The 15892-nt window shown below is 51.5% G+C and overlaps 8 protein-coding genes across 8 annotated transcripts; 2 read left to right on the plus strand and 6 right to left on the minus strand.

Annotated features, from left to right (window-relative positions):
- Positions 1 to 33: 33 nt before the first annotated feature.
- Positions 34 to 2652, plus strand: ASPVEDRAFT_79707 (uncharacterized protein; the record flags this gene model as incomplete). The annotated part of the gene is made up of 3 exons (XM_040816742.1): positions 34 to 788; positions 837 to 1817; positions 1869 to 2652. 3 exons carry the CDS (start codon positions 34 to 36, stop codon positions 2650 to 2652), a joined length of 2520 nt encoding a protein of 839 aa, XP_040663804.1.
- ASPVEDRAFT_37478 (PhzF family phenazine biosynthesis protein) lies at positions 2581 to 3726 on the minus strand. The gene has a single exon (XM_040811482.1). The coding sequence runs from the start codon at positions 3663 to 3665 to the stop codon at positions 2730 to 2732; it is 936 nt and encodes a 311-aa protein (XP_040663805.1). The 5' UTR covers positions 3666 to 3726; the 3' UTR covers positions 2581 to 2729.
- A 379-nt stretch (positions 3727 to 4105) lies between these two features.
- ASPVEDRAFT_124617 (uncharacterized protein) lies at positions 4106 to 7292 on the minus strand (the record flags this gene model as incomplete). The annotated part of the gene is made up of 2 exons (XM_040806198.1): positions 4106 to 6886; positions 6939 to 7292. The coding sequence occupies 2 exons, from the start codon at positions 7290 to 7292 to the stop codon at positions 4106 to 4108; spliced, it is 3135 nt and encodes a 1044-aa protein (XP_040663806.1).
- A 308-nt stretch (positions 7293 to 7600) lies between these two features.
- On the minus strand, positions 7601 to 8557 carry ASPVEDRAFT_441356 (MBL fold metallo-hydrolase). The gene has a single exon (XM_040812985.1). It carries the CDS (start codon positions 8518 to 8520, stop codon positions 7633 to 7635), a length of 888 nt encoding a protein of 295 aa, XP_040663807.1. The 5' UTR covers positions 8521 to 8557; the 3' UTR covers positions 7601 to 7632.
- A 335-nt stretch (positions 8558 to 8892) lies between these two features.
- ASPVEDRAFT_24951 (MBL fold metallo-hydrolase) lies at positions 8893 to 9756 on the minus strand (the record flags this gene model as incomplete). The annotated part of the gene is made up of 1 exon (XM_040809722.1): positions 8893 to 9756. The coding sequence occupies one exon, from the start codon at positions 9754 to 9756 to the stop codon at positions 8893 to 8895; it is 864 nt and encodes a 287-aa protein (XP_040663808.1).
- Positions 9757 to 10054: 298 nt separating this feature from the next.
- ASPVEDRAFT_79712 (uncharacterized protein) lies at positions 10055 to 10504 on the plus strand (the record flags this gene model as incomplete). The annotated part of the gene is made up of 1 exon (XM_040816743.1): positions 10055 to 10504. One exon carries the CDS (start codon positions 10055 to 10057, stop codon positions 10502 to 10504), a length of 450 nt encoding a protein of 149 aa, XP_040663809.1.
- Positions 10413 to 13701, minus strand: ASPVEDRAFT_37480 (uncharacterized protein). The gene is made up of 3 exons (XM_040811483.1): positions 12664 to 13701; positions 11816 to 12593; positions 10413 to 11767 (listed from the first exon to the last, which is right to left on the minus strand). Exons 1-3 carry the CDS (start codon positions 13649 to 13651, stop codon positions 10594 to 10596), a joined length of 2940 nt encoding a protein of 979 aa, XP_040663810.1. The 5' UTR covers positions 13652 to 13701; the 3' UTR covers positions 10413 to 10593.
- Positions 13702 to 14200: 499 nt separating this feature from the next.
- ASPVEDRAFT_185266 (MCT family MFS transporter) lies at positions 14201 to 15633 on the minus strand (the record flags this gene model as incomplete). Its single annotated transcript, XM_040808944.1, has 5 exons — positions 15526 to 15633; positions 15442 to 15471; positions 15252 to 15390; positions 14469 to 15204; positions 14201 to 14420 (listed from the first exon to the last, which is right to left on the minus strand). Exons 1-5 carry the CDS (start codon positions 15609 to 15611, stop codon positions 14203 to 14205), a joined length of 1209 nt encoding a protein of 402 aa, XP_040663811.1. The 5' UTR covers positions 15612 to 15633.
- Positions 15634 to 15892: the final 259 nt, after the last annotated feature.

A 15892-nucleotide genomic window follows, 5' to 3' on the forward strand; every position in this document is an offset into this window, starting at 1 on the left:
CGCAACACAGCCAATCCAAACAGCCTGGACACGATGAGAATCATAATCATATATCCAGGTGGCCATTTCCGCCTTGACATGATGTTCTACGCGTCCATCACGGTCAGCTCGCCTACAGTCATTATGTCCCAGCTAGTGCAATCTGAATATACGCAAGCCATGCACTCTTCTTTCTCCTTCAGCCCCGACATTGACGACACGCCAGAGTCAGATTTCAACCAAGATGAGCGCCCAGGAACGTCTTCCAGTAAACCCAGCTCGAACCGCTCCCGTGTTCATGTCATCTGTTCCAAGGCGAAGGGGGGCTTTGACAAAATTCAAGCCAAATGCAGAATGGAGAATATCCCACTGTCACTCGTCAAACAGGACATCCAGCCCGGACAGGAATGGATTAAAGGTGCCATGTTTTGTGCGTGGGGAACGGCATCAATTGCTGTCTTGAATATAATCCTCACAATAATCGCAGTTGGTATCGCGTGTTCAAGGAAAGCAGGGGACAAACACTTTACATATACACAGCTCTATGAAGGTAATTGTTCGCTCACAGGTAACTGGGCTACTGGGATGCATTTGGTTATCAACGCCCTCGGCGCTCTGTTGTTGGCAGCCAGCAATTATGTTATGCAATGCCTCAGCGCACCGTCACGGGCCGATGTCGACAACGCCCATTCAAAAAGTGACTGGCTTGATATTGGAGTCTTGAGCCTGCGCAATATGTGGATAATGAGTGCGCAGAGGAAGGCTCTCTGGGGTCTACTTTTAATTACTTCACTGCCTATTCATATGCTGTTGGTGCCACTAAGCTTCTTAGATGACACTCGCTGATAGAATTCAAGGTACAACACGGCCATCTTCTCTTCAATAAGCACCATGCAATATGGAATTGCTGTCATTCCAAGTGATCTCGGGAGAAATGAATCTCTCGTCAAGGATGAATACGAAGCCCAGTCATTCTACAAGGAACTTGGTTCGACCCCTGAGGACGTCCTAGCAGAAATATTCAACGGCACATTCCGCAGCATGAGTCTCGCCGATTGCAGTAGTAGATATAACAAAGAATTCAACACCGAGGCGGGCGCGATTCTATTTCTCACGGACAGAGAGAACCTCCACGGATCTTCCAGCCAGTCTATCTTGGACGAGTATTTCTGGACGAAAGATTTAACCGATCCTGGGCCTCAACTGAAATCTGAAAAGTGGAACTATCTGCCTTGGTCTTTCAAAGCCAACGGCACCGACGATTGGGGTGAATTGGATGGCCTATGCCCTAGCTGGTCCCCAGACCGGGACGAGGCAGCCTGTACGGACATATCTCAGGATGTACGCACACTTGCAACTTTCATCCTGAAAGAAAATCCCAGTGAAGTCCAACTGGGTGACTTTCTTAACACGACTTCGAATTGGCAGAATAGCACATGGGCGTCCGGGATATCGTTTCGTATCGACGCGCGTTTGGATCCCCACTGGGGTTATTATGAGCGCATGGAATGTTACTGTTCTGATTCCCCTGGGCGCGGAGTTGATAGCAATATCACGGTTTCTGGCTGCATGACCAGCGACGCAGAGCAGCACTGCGGGCTTTACTTTAGCCTGCCTATATCCATCGCGGTGATTGCATGCAATATTGTTAAATTCCTTTGCACGTATGCAACGGCGAAAACTAAGCGCAGAGATATTTTCTTGACTGTCGGTGACGCAGTGTCTTCATTCCTCGACAGCCCTGACGAAACGACACGGCGTGATTTCCCCTTCCCTTCTAAACGCAAGAGATGGTTGCAGGCCGCAAGCTGGAGACGCTGGGCCTTTACTTATATCCTGTATTTACTCCCAGCCCCCACTCCGTGATCATCTTCTAATAGCGGATCCAGGTTTTCTATCTGCCTGGGCGCCTCCATCTTCCTTTGCTTTCTCGCCATGCCTACCAGTGGGATTGGGTTTTCTAGGGCGAGAAAACTAGGCATAGGAAAGCCCAGCGGGGACGCATTCATCGAGGATATAAGAGACCAGGGCCTCATTACCCTAGCGCTGTTGGCAAACTCACCGCAGCTTGTATTCTCGACTCTATATCTCGTGTGCAATGGAGTGCTTACGTGCATGCTGGCCGTGGCTGAATATAACGACTTTGCCACAGAACGAAAGCCACTGCGGGTTTCCTATCCAAGAGGCGAGCAGCGGTCAACCTACTACCTCAGCCTCCCCTACCGGTACAGCATCCCGCTTATCACAGTCTCGGTATTCATGCACTGGCTTCTCTCTCAATGTATTTTCCTGGTGAAGGCAGCATCCTTCGACATATATCATCGGTTGTTCGAGTATGCCCAGGGATGTGGATACTCCCCGCTTGCCATATTTATCACCGTTATAGTGGGTGCAGTCGCCATGATATTCCTTTTCGGTCTCAGCCTTCGGCCTCTCAAATCAAACCTACCCCTGCTTTCTTCCTGCAGCACTGCAATCAGTGCAGCCTGCCATCCACCGCCTGGAGACGAGGACGCAGCTGTCAAGCCGGTGATGTGGGGAGAGGTTCAACAGGATTCGAGCAGCAGTACATTTTCTTATCAATCTACTCTCGAGGGCCGGAGGGAGGACTATACATATTGCACCTTTACTTCGAAGGAAGTTACTACTCCTAGCAGTAGTTTACACCCTTAGTATTGGATGGTGTTAGAAAGTAGAAGAATTCATGCTATGAAATGTATATTGGGTTCACATGATAATACAGCAGCGCATCATGGTCGAGCCATGATGGTCCCGCTCATGACCGGAACTGCTTGTCCTCCAAGGTGCAGCGCGTGCAATCTTCTCGCCCCGTCCAGGCCCTTGCCGACCTCGGTGTCCACCAGGATATTGCTGTCCCGTCCCATCTCAACACCCTGGGTAATCTCAAAGGTGGCCGACTGCTCCTCCAACTCATACAGGCTCAAGTAGCTCGACAACGCGCACGCCGCACTCCCTGTGGCCGGGTCCTCCATGGTTAACTTCACCATCCTCGCCCGGATTCTGTGAATTGTTCTGCTGCCGACCCGCTCGCTACCGAGCCGGACGAAGTAGTACCGCCGTGTAACCCAGCCGTCACGCCAGCCATTGTCCAAAAGCTCCACGGGGATTGCAGGCATGGCACCCACGCACGCGGCGCCTAGCAGCTCGAGTGACGGCAGCTCAATGAGCGCGAACGTCATGCCCTTGACAATGCTGAACAGCGGAGCACCGCCCTCTGCCCTCGCAACCACAGCCTGGGGCGTGGGTTCCGGGAGGCCCGTCTCAGGCGCAGGAAGACGCCTCTGGTGCAGCCTGATATCATGCGGGATCGCGGCCCGGAGGGCGCCGTGTGCTGCTGGTTCGATGGTAATAGAACCCGCCTTTGCAAGCAAGGTGCGTACGCCACGTGGGTGAAGGAACACGGCGGTGCCAATTGTTGGGTGGCCGGCAAACGGTATCTCCGCCGCTGGCGTGAAAATGTCGAAGCGCCGTTTGTCCGTGAAGTGCTCATCAGTTGGCGCGACGTCATGCACAAAAGTAGTCTCGGACAGATTGAATTCCCTGGCGATGTCCTGCTTTTGGGCTTGGGTCAAGACCACGCCTGGTGGGATCGTGACCACTGCGAGCGGGTTGCCCTTGAAGGGTGTTTCAGTGAACACATCCACGACAGTAAACGGTAGTGCCATATTTCTGGAGTAAACGAGTTGGGGAGTGTCTACTGCGGAACCAGAAAAGAAGACCAAAGATGATATTATGAATTGATTGATTGGGGAAAATGGATGGATGGGTCTTTATGCACGGCGGCAGGCTCTGACTCATAACAGCTCCACAGTAATGGATGCACAACATTGCATGTCCGGGTCTCGTTAGTACGTTGCAGTTGGAGTTGCAGGATTACTATATGCATTGTTTGTAATGGAGCGAGGCAATTGATGCATTGACTCATTCTGCTTCCGCTGCGTCTCTTCTTGGATATAGAAGCGTTCCCTGTACCTACCTGGACTGTAACAATTCCCTTAAACATATAGTGCGTACTGGTGTGATTCAGGGATGGCAAATAAAAGCTTAGTGATATCTGAAAGCGTAAATTTGGTATCTAAAATATACAACACTGGTATTCTACCTCTTAGTCCACCATAATCTGAACAGCCATCTTCTCAAACATCGCGACAGTCTCTTTCAATGCACACAAGGCAGCACCGACATCTCGCTTCCGGCGTTCGGCTGATTGCAGGGCCTCGGTCACATCCTTATCCTGGACCCTGTGCAGCTCTGCCGTGATGGACTCTATATCCTGCTGATCCCTTTGCGCTTCAGTCAGCTTCGCTTTAAACTTGGCAACCTCTTTCTTAGCATCGTTAATGCGGTCCTTGACTTCAAGGTAGACATTGGCAGCAGCGGAAACAGGGAAGACGGCACAGCCTGCAGGGACCCCTTCACAAACATTGAGGATGTTGATATCCACTGGTGTTTTACCGCTGAGGGACCGGATTGTGAGGAGCTGGGCTGGGATGGTATCGTGCGACTCTTGGTTCAGAGGTGTGATATAGGCGACGCCTTTATCCTTAACGGCGTATTCTGCCAGGAGGGAACGGATGCCCTTTGAGCAGCCCAGGATAAGCTCGTAGGCGGCCTCAGACTTCGGGTCAGCAAAGGACGGCTCATACTCCGGGTAATTGGCAACGGTGATTGACTGTGTATCGTCGTTGGGTCTGCGTGGGAGACGTTGCCAGAGCTCTTCAGTCAGGAAGGGCATAAACGGAGCCACCATCCGCAAGCCAGTCTCGATTGCGGTATAGAGCGTGTCCTGTGCAGAACGGGATTCCTCGGGCGTGCCATCTGAGATGATCGTCTTCGAGCTCTCAATGTAGACATCAAACAGCTCATCGTACAAGAACCGGTAGCTGATCTGGGTTGACCTGGCGAATTCTCGCTGCTCCAGAGCCTGGTTGATCTCCTTTGCGGCCGTGCTCAGCTTCGTCAAGATCCATCGCTCTGGCAAGCTCTCCCTCCCTGTCAGAGCGTTGCTCTCGCGAGGAAGGAAATCTTCGCCCAGTCTGCCAAGGGCATACTTTGTAGCCTGGTAGATCTTGTTACAGAACTTCCGGTAGCCGTGCATCGTCTTGATATCAAAGTTGATGTCACCGCCAGAAGCCTGCGTGTAATTTACGAGGGAGAAGCGCAAGGCATCGGCCCCGATCTCGGGAATGCCCTGGGGGAAAGCCTTCTTCTGATATCTTTGGGCGGTCTTGACCTCCCCCGGGGCCAGGTTGCCCTGCAGCAGCTTTTGGTGCAGACCGTCGAGGCTGATCCCGTCAACAATATCAACCGGGTCGACAACGTTTCCCAGTGATTTGGACATCTTCCGGCCTTCGCTATCACGAATCAAGCCGTGGCAGTAGACCTCAGTAAAGGGCACCTTTCCAGTGAGCTTAAGAGAGAAGATGATCATGCGGCTGACCCAGAATGGTAGAATATCCCAGCCTGTCTCCAGGGTCGTAGTAGGGAAGTACTTTTCGAGATCCGCCGTCTTCTCTGGCCATCCGAGGGTACTAAAGGGCCAAAGCCCAGAGCTGAACCAGGTATCCAAGACATCCTCGTCTTGCCTGAGGGTGATCGTCTTGCCGGGGAACTTCTGCTTTGCCTTTTCAAGCGCTTCACTTTCTGTTCGGCCGCATACCCAGTAGTTGTCATCGGCATCTTCGCCGCCGTCTTCACCCTCGATGTTGACGAAGTACGCTGGGATCTGATGTCCCCACCACAGCTGTCTCGACAGGCACCAGTCCTGGAGGTTTCGCATCCATTGCAGGTACTGTCGCCTCTGTACCTCTGGGCGAATAGCCAGCTCTCCAGTCTCAACCACTTCAATGGCGGGCTTCGTCAACGGTTCCATCTTCATCCACCATTGGGGTTTCAGGAACGGTTCGACGATATCCCCTGACCGGCTGCAAATGGGGACAACCATCTTGTTAGACTCTTGTTTGGTGTAAAGGCCCAGCTTCTTGAGTTCCTCAATAACACCGTACCGTGCATTGAACCGCTTTTCTCCGGCAAAAGGACCCGCATTACTATTCAGAGTACCGTCCTCGTTGAGAATGTTGATAAATGGCAGACCGTGTTTCTTGCCCAGGTTGAAATCGTTATGGTCATGGGCAGGAGTGAGTTTGACAGCACCAGTACCAAACTGCCTGTCCACATATTCGTCGGCAATGATCCTCAACTTCCTACCATGGATGATAGGGTGTTGCACAGTCTTGCCTACGAAATCCTTGTATCGTTCATCCTGGGGGTGGACAGCAATACCGGTATCACCCAACATTGTCTCCGGACGCGTGGTGGCAATCTCGATCGTCTGGTCAGAGCCCTCGACCTGGTATTTGAAATACGTGAGGGTTCCAAATTCAATCTTCCTCTCATAGCCTGGCACGTCCAGCTTCGTCGTCCCCTCAAGCTCCTTCTGGTCGACTTCAAGCGTGGATAAAGCTGTGGAGAGACGGCACGACCAATGCACCAGCCTGTTGGCGCGGTAGATGAGTCCTTCAGAGTGCAGTCGCACAAAGGTCTCGGTAACTGCTTTGGATAGCCCCGGGCTCATGGTAAAGGCCTCCCTTGACCAATCGACAGAGACGCCGAGTTTGCGCACGGTTTTGTTGATGGCTGTGTGATAATCCTCCTTCCAGTCCTGGCACAACTGCACGAATTCAGCCCGAGTAAAGTCCTGCCGCTTTGACTTGCCATTGATCGGGTTTCTAGCGAGCTGCTTCTCGACGACGGCCTGCGTGGCAATCCCCGCATGATCGCAGCCAGGGATGTAAAGCGTTGAGAACTGCCGCATCCGATGCCATCTGATCAGGGTGTCTTCTAGCGAAAGCGCCAGGGCGTGTCCAATATGTAGTTTTCCAGTCACCTAGTGAGCAACATTAGCAGATGGCCCACGCCTAGATACTCTTCTTCCATACATTGGGTGGTGGGATGGCAATGACATATTTGCCCTTTGGCTTGAGACTACCATCCTCCTCTGTCCGCGGCTTGAACAATCCCTGGTTCTCCCAGAAGCTGTACCAGGCAGATTCCACAACAGCAGGCAAGTAAGCCTTGGTGAAGTCATCGTCCAACGATTTCAAGATCTTTTTCTGTCCAGCGGGCGTCTTCTCGACCCAATCCTTCGACTGCACCGCAGGGGCTTGCTGCTCCTTGGCCTTCTTCGCCTTGGAGGCGCTTGTTCCCTGCTGCTCCTTCAGCAGGGCTTCCTGGGCGAGCTTCTCCTTCTTCTTGGCGAACTTGTCCAGCTTCAGGCGCTGCTTCTCGCTCATTAGCTTTGCCGAGGGTTCAGCCTGCGGAGATGCCATTCTGTTGGAAAAGCGGCAGTGCACAAGGAGAGCCTGAAGTGAATGTCACTGGAGTAATGGAAGCCACTATTGACAATTTACCCCTTTTGTGACTCATTCTTTGACTGTTTGACTTATTCATCACTGGTGAGAGTAGGTCCGGATGAGTCACCATCATGCCATTGCCTGCAGTTATTGCGTATAGTTCCTACCTAGTGAAGGTATGCTATTTAATTCTTGTTTGGCCAGTTGGGGTTTATAATATATGCCTAAAGGGCTTATCCCAACAGCGGAATAAACGTATCTATATCCATATAGACAGCTATTAAATGCGAGCCTCCTTCGCAGCCTGAAACGCCCCCATCGCACTCATAATAACTGCCCCAATATTATACCGATCCGGATACAACTTAACCATGGCGTTTGTGATATCCTTCGGCGACTTGGGCTTCGTCTCTAGCACGCTGGCAAAATCCCGAATATACCGCTTGGTATTGGCCAAATGCCAGACCCCAGGAATCTCACCCTCCTGTACATGCCCAGGAACGACATACAACGGATCAAGAGCCTCGACCGTTTCAATAGCACGAATCCACTCTTCGCGCTTTGCAGCCGTGTTCGCTTCAAAAAGCATCTGATGCACCTGGCCATAGACAACATCCCCGCACACCGCGAGACGTAGATCCGGCACCCACAGGATAGTAGAGTCATGGGTGTCTGAGTGCCCTGTCTCGATGGCGTGGAAGGCATATCCACCACTACCAGCACTATCCTTCGGCAGAGTGAATTGCTTGTTAGATGGCAAAGGCTGCGCTAGCACAAACGGACGCTGGATCTGGCCATTGGGGAAACGACTCTCCCATGTTGCATGGAAGGCCTTCTCTTCGATCTGGGACTGCATGTGGGCGATTGTCCCAGGAGTTGCAACGGCTTTTGCATTGGGGAAGCGTTCTAGCAGTGTTGGAAGACCGAAGAAGTGGTCGCCATGGCCGTGGGTTATATAGATATAGGAGAGCTTCCGCTTCGGGGCGATGCGATCAATCCAGGAAATCAACTCCTGGGTTTGCTTTATAGTTATAGGAGTGTCCACGAGGACTGCCTCTGTGGGTGAGTAGATGAGGGTGCAGGCGATGGGAGACCAGAGGCCTTCTTTGCCATTGGGGGTTTTGAAGGGCGCTGGGGGGGCGATATACACGGCTGACCGGAAGGACATTTGGATGATTATAGTGGACTAGTGCGAATGAGTGAAAGCAAAGAAGCTGCTCTTTCTATCTTTTGGAGCTCAGCCTATTTATCCATATGTAGCCCCCACTCGGTTGATGTGATGAGGCCCGAGGGTGCGATATCACTAATCATCCCGACGACGCACTGTTCAACCGAGGTGGCCAGTAGGCCATTTTCACAGCGTCTGCAGGTTTTAGCTGCTCGTTTACGACGTCTTTCGCTATATTATAGGCTACTCCAAGCTTATACGTGTCGTCGTCACGATACAGGCCACAGACTACAACGGGAGGCAGGGTTAAGGCTGGTTATTCGATAACAATAATACTTCCAGTCTAACTATTACCGCGACTAAAGTACAAGTTTAAATCAATTTCGACTCAGGAAAAGTCGCCATGGCTCCCCTGAGAATGGCATGAGGGTTGATCCGTCTGGGATAACGTCGCTGGACTTCCTTCCACAGATCCTCCCAGTTCGAAGACGCCGCAACCGCCTCCTCAAAATCAAGAATATATTGCCGCGTCTTGTGTAGGTTAAACAATCCATCCACTGTGCCAGCACGCTTATGGCCTGCAATAACAGTATGTGGCTGAAGAGCTTCAATCTTATCAAGCGCAGCAAGCCACTCGCGCCGCTTCTCGGGGGTATTTGCCTCCCCAAAGAACTGATGAACATCTCCATAAACAGCATCCCCGGCCACCACAAGCTTAATGCTCGGCACATGCAGCACAGTGGTATTGTAGGTATCCGTATGCCCAACCTCAACGGCATGGAACTCGTTTCCTTCCAGCTCAAACACGGCAGATTCCATCATCTCCGCGGGTTCGGGACAGGCTGGAATCTGGTCCCCAGGGAACAGGGCGCGCCAAAGCCCATCGAGTATCTCTGGCTTGAGCTGCTCTCGCATATGCTCGACAGTTCCAGACGTAGCAATTGCACGTAGATTGGGCCAGTGCTTTCGAAGCACGGTTATGCCGAACCAGTGGTCTCCATGGCCGTGGGTGATATAAACATAGCGGAGGTCTTTGCCCGGTGCAGTGTCTTTGATCCAGCGGGCGAGGTCTTCGGTCTGGGAGATGGATATTGGAGTGTCTACCAGAACAGCCTCTGAGTCTCCGTGGATTAGGGTGCAAGATATTGGGGAGAAAGAGCTCGATTCCCCACCGCGTTTTATGGCGAGGGGTAGACGTGAGGAAACATACACATCAGCTTGGAGAATAGACGGCATGATCATTAACGAGTAGATGATTTGATAATTATGAAGAATATATGGGCGGAGGATATTTAACATCGATCATCATCAGTAATCCACGGAACCGAGACTGCGATTAGTGATATCGACATCTGATGAGTGATACAGGGCAATACAGTGATCACTCATCAAGGTCTCGGAACATTGAATCAAGAAGAATGTGCATTCATATGCACTGTTTGGATAGGATAGTTTGGTATAAATGTCCATATCAACCTACCCTAAAATATTCATCTACAGTGCTCAATATTTTGAATTTCAAATAATCACAAACATGCCTCGCTGGACCTTCGAAACCACACCAGACACCTTATCCAAGGCAGAAAAGGACACCCTCGCCAAAGGAATAACAGACAACTACGTCAAACTCGGCATCCCTGCATTCCTGGTCAACGTCTTCTTCCACGAGAACCGAATCGGCACCTTCTACAGCGGCGGGAAAACGCCCCCGAACACCGTCTTCTTCGTGATCGACCACGCGGCTCGCTCTTTCCCCAGCGAGGAGGTTCGCCTGTCTTTCATTGATAGTGTCAATGCAATTGTGGAACCGGTTCTGGGGCCGAAGGGCGTCAAGTGGGAATACAACATCTATCAACACCCTGCGGACAACTGGCGGGTGAATGGCATGATTCCACCAGTGGACCAGGAGGGGATATGGAAGCAATGGATTGATCAGGATGCGGCGGTGCCGTATGGAGCGTATATTGGCACAGGAAGGGGGTAGTAACGCCACTGACAGTCTATTTACCTTGATAAATGGTAGCTAGGGGATACCATGTCTGCTATTGAATCTGCTAGTTAAGTCCACCTCACTTAAGTAAACCGAATTATACTCAGGTCGACCTCTCGGACCACTTTATTGGTGAATTCCGACGACCGTTCAAGCACCTCTTTCGCCATCTGTTTCCCAGGCATCCCATCCCTGCTCCTTCCACCGTGCTCTTTCAGAAAGACGTAAATCTCCTGGTGCTCGTAGCGACGCGCAAGGCCACAGGGTGTTTCATGATTCCAGCCCCCTTTATTAATGGCTGCCCCAGACTTGACAAGGAGTTGAACCATCCCCTGGTGTCCCCCTTTGACTGCGTAGTGCAGCGGTGTTAGGTTCTGGGTAGTAGCTACACAATTCAACTCCTTTGACAGTTCCCTATCAGAGAATAACGACTTTCTGCGCGATTGATACATCTCGAGTAGACGGCAAAAGATATCCTCAAGCCCGAAGAACGCTACCAGATGGATTGCACGCAGCGGATGGCAGACACGGTACGGCCTTATTGTTTGATTCGGGGGAGATCCCGACGAAAGTAGGGCATAGTCGGTAGCATTCACTTTGTCGTCTTGTTCCAGGAAGCTCATAACCAGATCACGGTGCGAATCGGTTTCGCGGGCATGGTTTCCCCAGTTCGAAGCTGCGTAAAAGTAGAATGGATGGGACTCCTGCCGGTGCCGTATATCATTCCACGGTCCAGCCTTACATGACTGGCTGAGGAACTCACGCGGTGTGTAGGATACAAGCATCGACAGGCAGGTTCTGGTCATTTCACCCTCTGCGCTTGGGAAATGCTCCTCCCTGGAGGTGGAAAAGTATTCATGGGCAGTTTTGTGAGCGAAGACAATGCTGTCAGCGGATGGGTTCACGGTGACGAGGCCCAGACAGGCGGACAGGATTGTTTTCATCGGTACCATAGGAACCTGTCTTGGTTTGTGATCTGTATCTTTGAATCCTTGGACAGCGAGCGCTTGCTCCAGCTCGGCGACGGACAACGGTCTCTTGGAGCAGGCCACCCACATGAGAGCCCGCAGACCTAAGTCGTTGCGCTGAAGCTTTAGGCGCGCCATTGTCTTGCGGTATATGTCTTCAAGCAATCTTGACTGGGCATGGGAGGTATGAGGGCCAGCTTTCAAGTCTGCTAAAGCCGCTGTCAACTCCCGAGGTGAGGATATGTCTGTGGCGTGGAGGGCACTCAAATATAGCTGTGCAATGAGAAAGCTGCATTCTTAGTTTCAATCGTTTCATAGGTTGGAATTCTATACGTACATTCCATTAGCAGCATCCATTATATCTCTCTTGGCTTTATCTAGAATGCGAGAGCCTGCTTCCGATGGGCATACACGCAACAGTTCGTCCATGACATACATGGCAAGGTCGTCCGAAGCAACAAGCTCCTTGATAATAAGAGGGCAGTTTCCGAGAACCCGAGATATTGCATCATCAGGCCGCGATGTCAAGAGAACATTCACTTTGCACGTCGATTGTAGGCGCAGCAATGTTGTAACGAGATCCTTCCTGGTCTTTGGAGAGTCGCACTCGTCAAGAGCATCCACGACGATAAAGGCAGGATCTAGTCCGGATAGCACAGACATCAAGGCAGCTTCCAGTCGCTCTTCGCCTGGCTCTGGGACTTTGAGCTTCTCGTTAAACATTTCCTGTACTGATCCGTGCACTCCGGCGTCAGAATACGCCAGCTGTCTAAGTAGTGCGGCCATGAGACAGCGGACAGATTGCTCTTGCTGGTTGAGATAGCTGAGATATATGACCGCAACTGCAGCATTGGGCTGTGGCTTTAAAAGATGGTCAACCACAGACGAGGCCATGATCGTTTTCCCAGCACCAGGAGGTCCTGGACAAAACAGTACTTGGCCGCGCCCTGTTGACCACTGCTGGAACTCCGCAGAAGACAGGAACGAAGAGCCGGTTTTCTTGTGTCTCACCTGCAGGAACCTTTCCTGTTGCACAAGGTGATCATCACTGGCGAGCCAGTTCAGAATGGCTTCTGTCTGGGTCTTATCATTGCTGGCCTGGAGGCTGTTTATATCTGACCTTACGACAATACGTTAATAAACAAATAACATACATTCAAATCTAGCATCTAGTAATCTACTGACCTCGTTTCATATGCCTGAACTCCTCCTTTGCAAGGTCCTGGAGCGTACGCTGGACCTCCACCGAGCTGGGGTGAATCTCGTCGAGAAGCTCCCTTGCATATACTGCTGCCACCATCGCCGCGTATCCCTGCCACGCATCATTCTTGTGTGAATCAGAGTAGTCACAGATTCCCCGGATGACAAGACACTGGAGCTGGTTCATCAGCCCCGCAGCCTCCATCTCGAAGCACAAGACATTCTTCTCTGCGATGAGTCTATCCCGGACCGTGGCATCTTTCATGAGCTGGTCCGCCGAGGCAATCGTTCCATAGTGAATTGCCGGATTATCCTCATGCGGCTGGCGAATCTTCCTTGGCACAAGGGTGCTGGGATCGAATTGAGCAGCGGGATCGTGAATAGCATCAGACTTGTAGAGCCGGTCACTCTCCAGCGGGGGACGCGCAAACTCCCCCACAAGCCTTGGATTCTTTCTCAGCGCCGCCTCAACATCCTCATGGATACGAGGACGAGAAAGCGTATGCTTCGCCTGCATCGCAGCCACCGCACCCCGAAGAACAGCCGACGGCTTATCCAGCAACGCCGTCACCTCAAACTTTCTCCCCTGCACCGTCTTGCCAAAGTCATAGTTGAATACGCCCCTCTCACCATCCCTAGGCACACCCACCACGAGGTCTCCGAGCCGGATATCATTCTTAGTACTGGGGGCTCCGCCGCCAATGCCCACCATCAAGCCAACCCGCACGTTCGGGAAGCTGTTGAGCATGTTGGCGGCTACTTGCGCGGCAGAGACGGTGCCGTACTCGCCGTCTGGAAGAGTTGCGATCACAACATTGTGGACGCCTATCGAGCCGAGTTTGTAGCTGTTGGGGTCGTGAGGTTGTACGAATGCTGGGCCGTCATGGACTTTGTCTAGCAATGACTGCGCGGCGACGAACTCGACGCGGATGGCGCAGATCCAGCCCACGGTATACTTCTTGGGATCGGACATAACAAACAAACCAGATGAGGTGCAAATGCTTGAATCAGGGTATTTAGAAACGTGGGGGATGAGATTCTCCCGGGGACCAACCCTTCTTTTATGGTAGATTCTAAGCGCCAGCCTTGTGCAGTGAGGCGTAGTTCTTACACTCTGCGATTATAGGAATTTAATGATTGGCTCTGAGTGCAGATTCATTTTGTGGCGTCCGTATCTGCCTGGGAATGGCAAGGCTCACTCGATCCTGCAGAATCCCGTGCGGCTGAGCGAGGCGTTATACGCATTCCAAATACCAAACGCCACAAAATGAACCCAGCGCTATATGGAGGAGTCAGGGAGGCTATGGATGTGTAGGCTGATTTTATTTATCTATTAGATTCATTATGTGGATATCTACCATCTGTAGTATTCCTGTCAATCGCTGATAGACGTACTGCTACTCTTGAACAGACTCGAGAGACATGCGTGTGCTGAACGCTTGAATGGATCAATATAGTACCCAATGATAGTTGCAAACTGTAATTGTCAACGTTAATAACTGTAGTTAAAGGTACGGTATGTGACTAAACTACCACGAGCAAAGCCTTTCCAAACAGTAATCTAGCAGCGCCTAAACAGCAGGCTCCTGCAAATATTGTCAGCGCGCTGAACAGGGACGCGACGAAATACCCATAATTCCGAATCAAAACACCGCTTACGGGGGTTCCCACAAGGGCCCCGAAGCTGCACAATGTAGACCCCTGTCCAATATACGTCCCAATGTCCCCTAGATTCGGACACACTGGCCACCTCGTTAGTCATTCTCCTGGGCAGTAAAGGCAAGAATCACCTTGTGCCACGACAGGCGCAAATAGAGAAAAAATAGCACCGGAAAAGAAGCCATAGGCAACATTCCATACCGTGATCCCAGCAGTACTTGTAGCGGTAGTCCAACATAAACATAGCACCGCGCAGGCGGTATAGCACACAATGGACATATTAATCCTTCCCAGCCTATCGCCCAGAAAGTTCGGGATAAGACGACCGAAGAACGAAGCCGCATTGATAATCGCGACCTGACGCCAGGCCAGCGCAGAATCCATGCCGTGGGAAAGTCCATACTCAACCACATAGAACAGCGGAGTATAGCACCCCATCAGGGCCAGCAGGAAGGCCATATTGACAAGCACATACGACTTTTGCTTCCAAGCTCCAGGAATCAGCCAGCCCCTTTTACGGCGTGGCGCGAATTCCTTCATCGCTGTACACATGCAACCAGCCACAACGAGCAAGAGGAACCCAATCGCCCGGACTGCCCAGCCAAAGCCAACCTTTGGAATCAGCTTCTGTAGCATAATTGGGAATAGGACACCGCCGACGGCACCGCCACTGATTCCGATGCCCATTGCCCATGCGCGTGAAGCAGTGAAGTACTGGCCTACACAGGACATGGCTGGAGTGAATATAAAGCCATTGCCTATACCGCCTAGGATGCCTTGGGCCAGGATAATCTGGTAGTACTCTATGGAGACGCTCGTGGCCATGACTGAGGCGATCAACAATATACTGCCGGGAACAATTGCAGCCTACGGTGGTCAGTAATTTAACAGCAGGGTGAACTATCAATACTGACGCGGACGCCGAAGCGGTCAGACAGAGGCCCGCTGATGATTCCCAGAAAGTACAATAGGAACGTCTGCGAGGACCCAATCCATGAGATGCTGCTGGGAGAGGAGCCGGTGAGAGATTGTGTGTAGTAGCTCTGGTATGTACTGAAGACCCTTAGACACACTCTCACTCGAACGGGTTTTAAACAAGCTCACCCAAAGGTATTGATATAGCCGAAAGTGCACCTATAAATCGAGTAAGCGTGAAATGCAATAATAGAGACATGTTTTTTTACCTACATCTGGGCTGCACACCCTCCAGTCGCGACAATCCAGGCTCGTAGACCACCATCTGGAGCATCCTTAGCTTGCTCGCCGGTTCCCATACTGCTGTAGCAGCACTTTGAGGCGAAGGTAATCGAGAATGCAGAGCCCCGTCGATTCAGATTAGAATCAGATTTAAATCAACCAACAGCCTTGACTTGACGCTCCACATGCCGCTGAAAGAGCCACAAAACAAATCGGGTTACGCAGAGTAAGGGGCAGGAATTTAGAAGCAAGGGATAGCTACTCTTTGCAATCAATTGGAAAGCATTTATAAGACTGTCACTCGCTTGCAGGTTGCAGTGGTTCGTCACTCCCGATCTGCGTCTGCAAGGAGGGCATA

Source organism: Aspergillus versicolor, assembly GCF_001890125.1.
Source record: "Aspergillus versicolor CBS 583.65 unplaced genomic scaffold ASPVEscaffold_2, whole genome shotgun sequence".
Classification (NCBI taxonomy): domain Eukaryota; kingdom Fungi; phylum Ascomycota; class Eurotiomycetes; order Eurotiales; family Aspergillaceae; genus Aspergillus; species Aspergillus versicolor.

Coding starts and splice junctions, on each gene's coding strand:
- ASPVEDRAFT_37478 (XM_040811482.1), bottom strand. CDS start 3,665: ATGGCACTACCGTTTACTGTCGTGGATGTGTTCACTGAAACACCCTTC.
- ASPVEDRAFT_441356 (XM_040812985.1), bottom strand. CDS start 8,520: ATGTCCTTCCGGTCAGCCGTGTATATCGCCCCCCCAGCGCCCTTCAAA.
- ASPVEDRAFT_37480 (XM_040811483.1), bottom strand. CDS start 13,651: ATGTCCGATCCCAAGAAGTATACCGTGGGCTGGATCTGCGCCATCCGC. Junction 12,594..12,663: donor GTTCAGGCATATGAAACGAG/GTCAGTAGATTA, acceptor TCGTAAGGTCAG/ATATAAACAGCCTCCAGGCC. Junction 11,768..11,815: donor ATGGATGCTGCTAATGGAAT/GTACGTATAGAA, acceptor CTAAGAATGCAG/CTTTCTCATTGCACAGCTAT.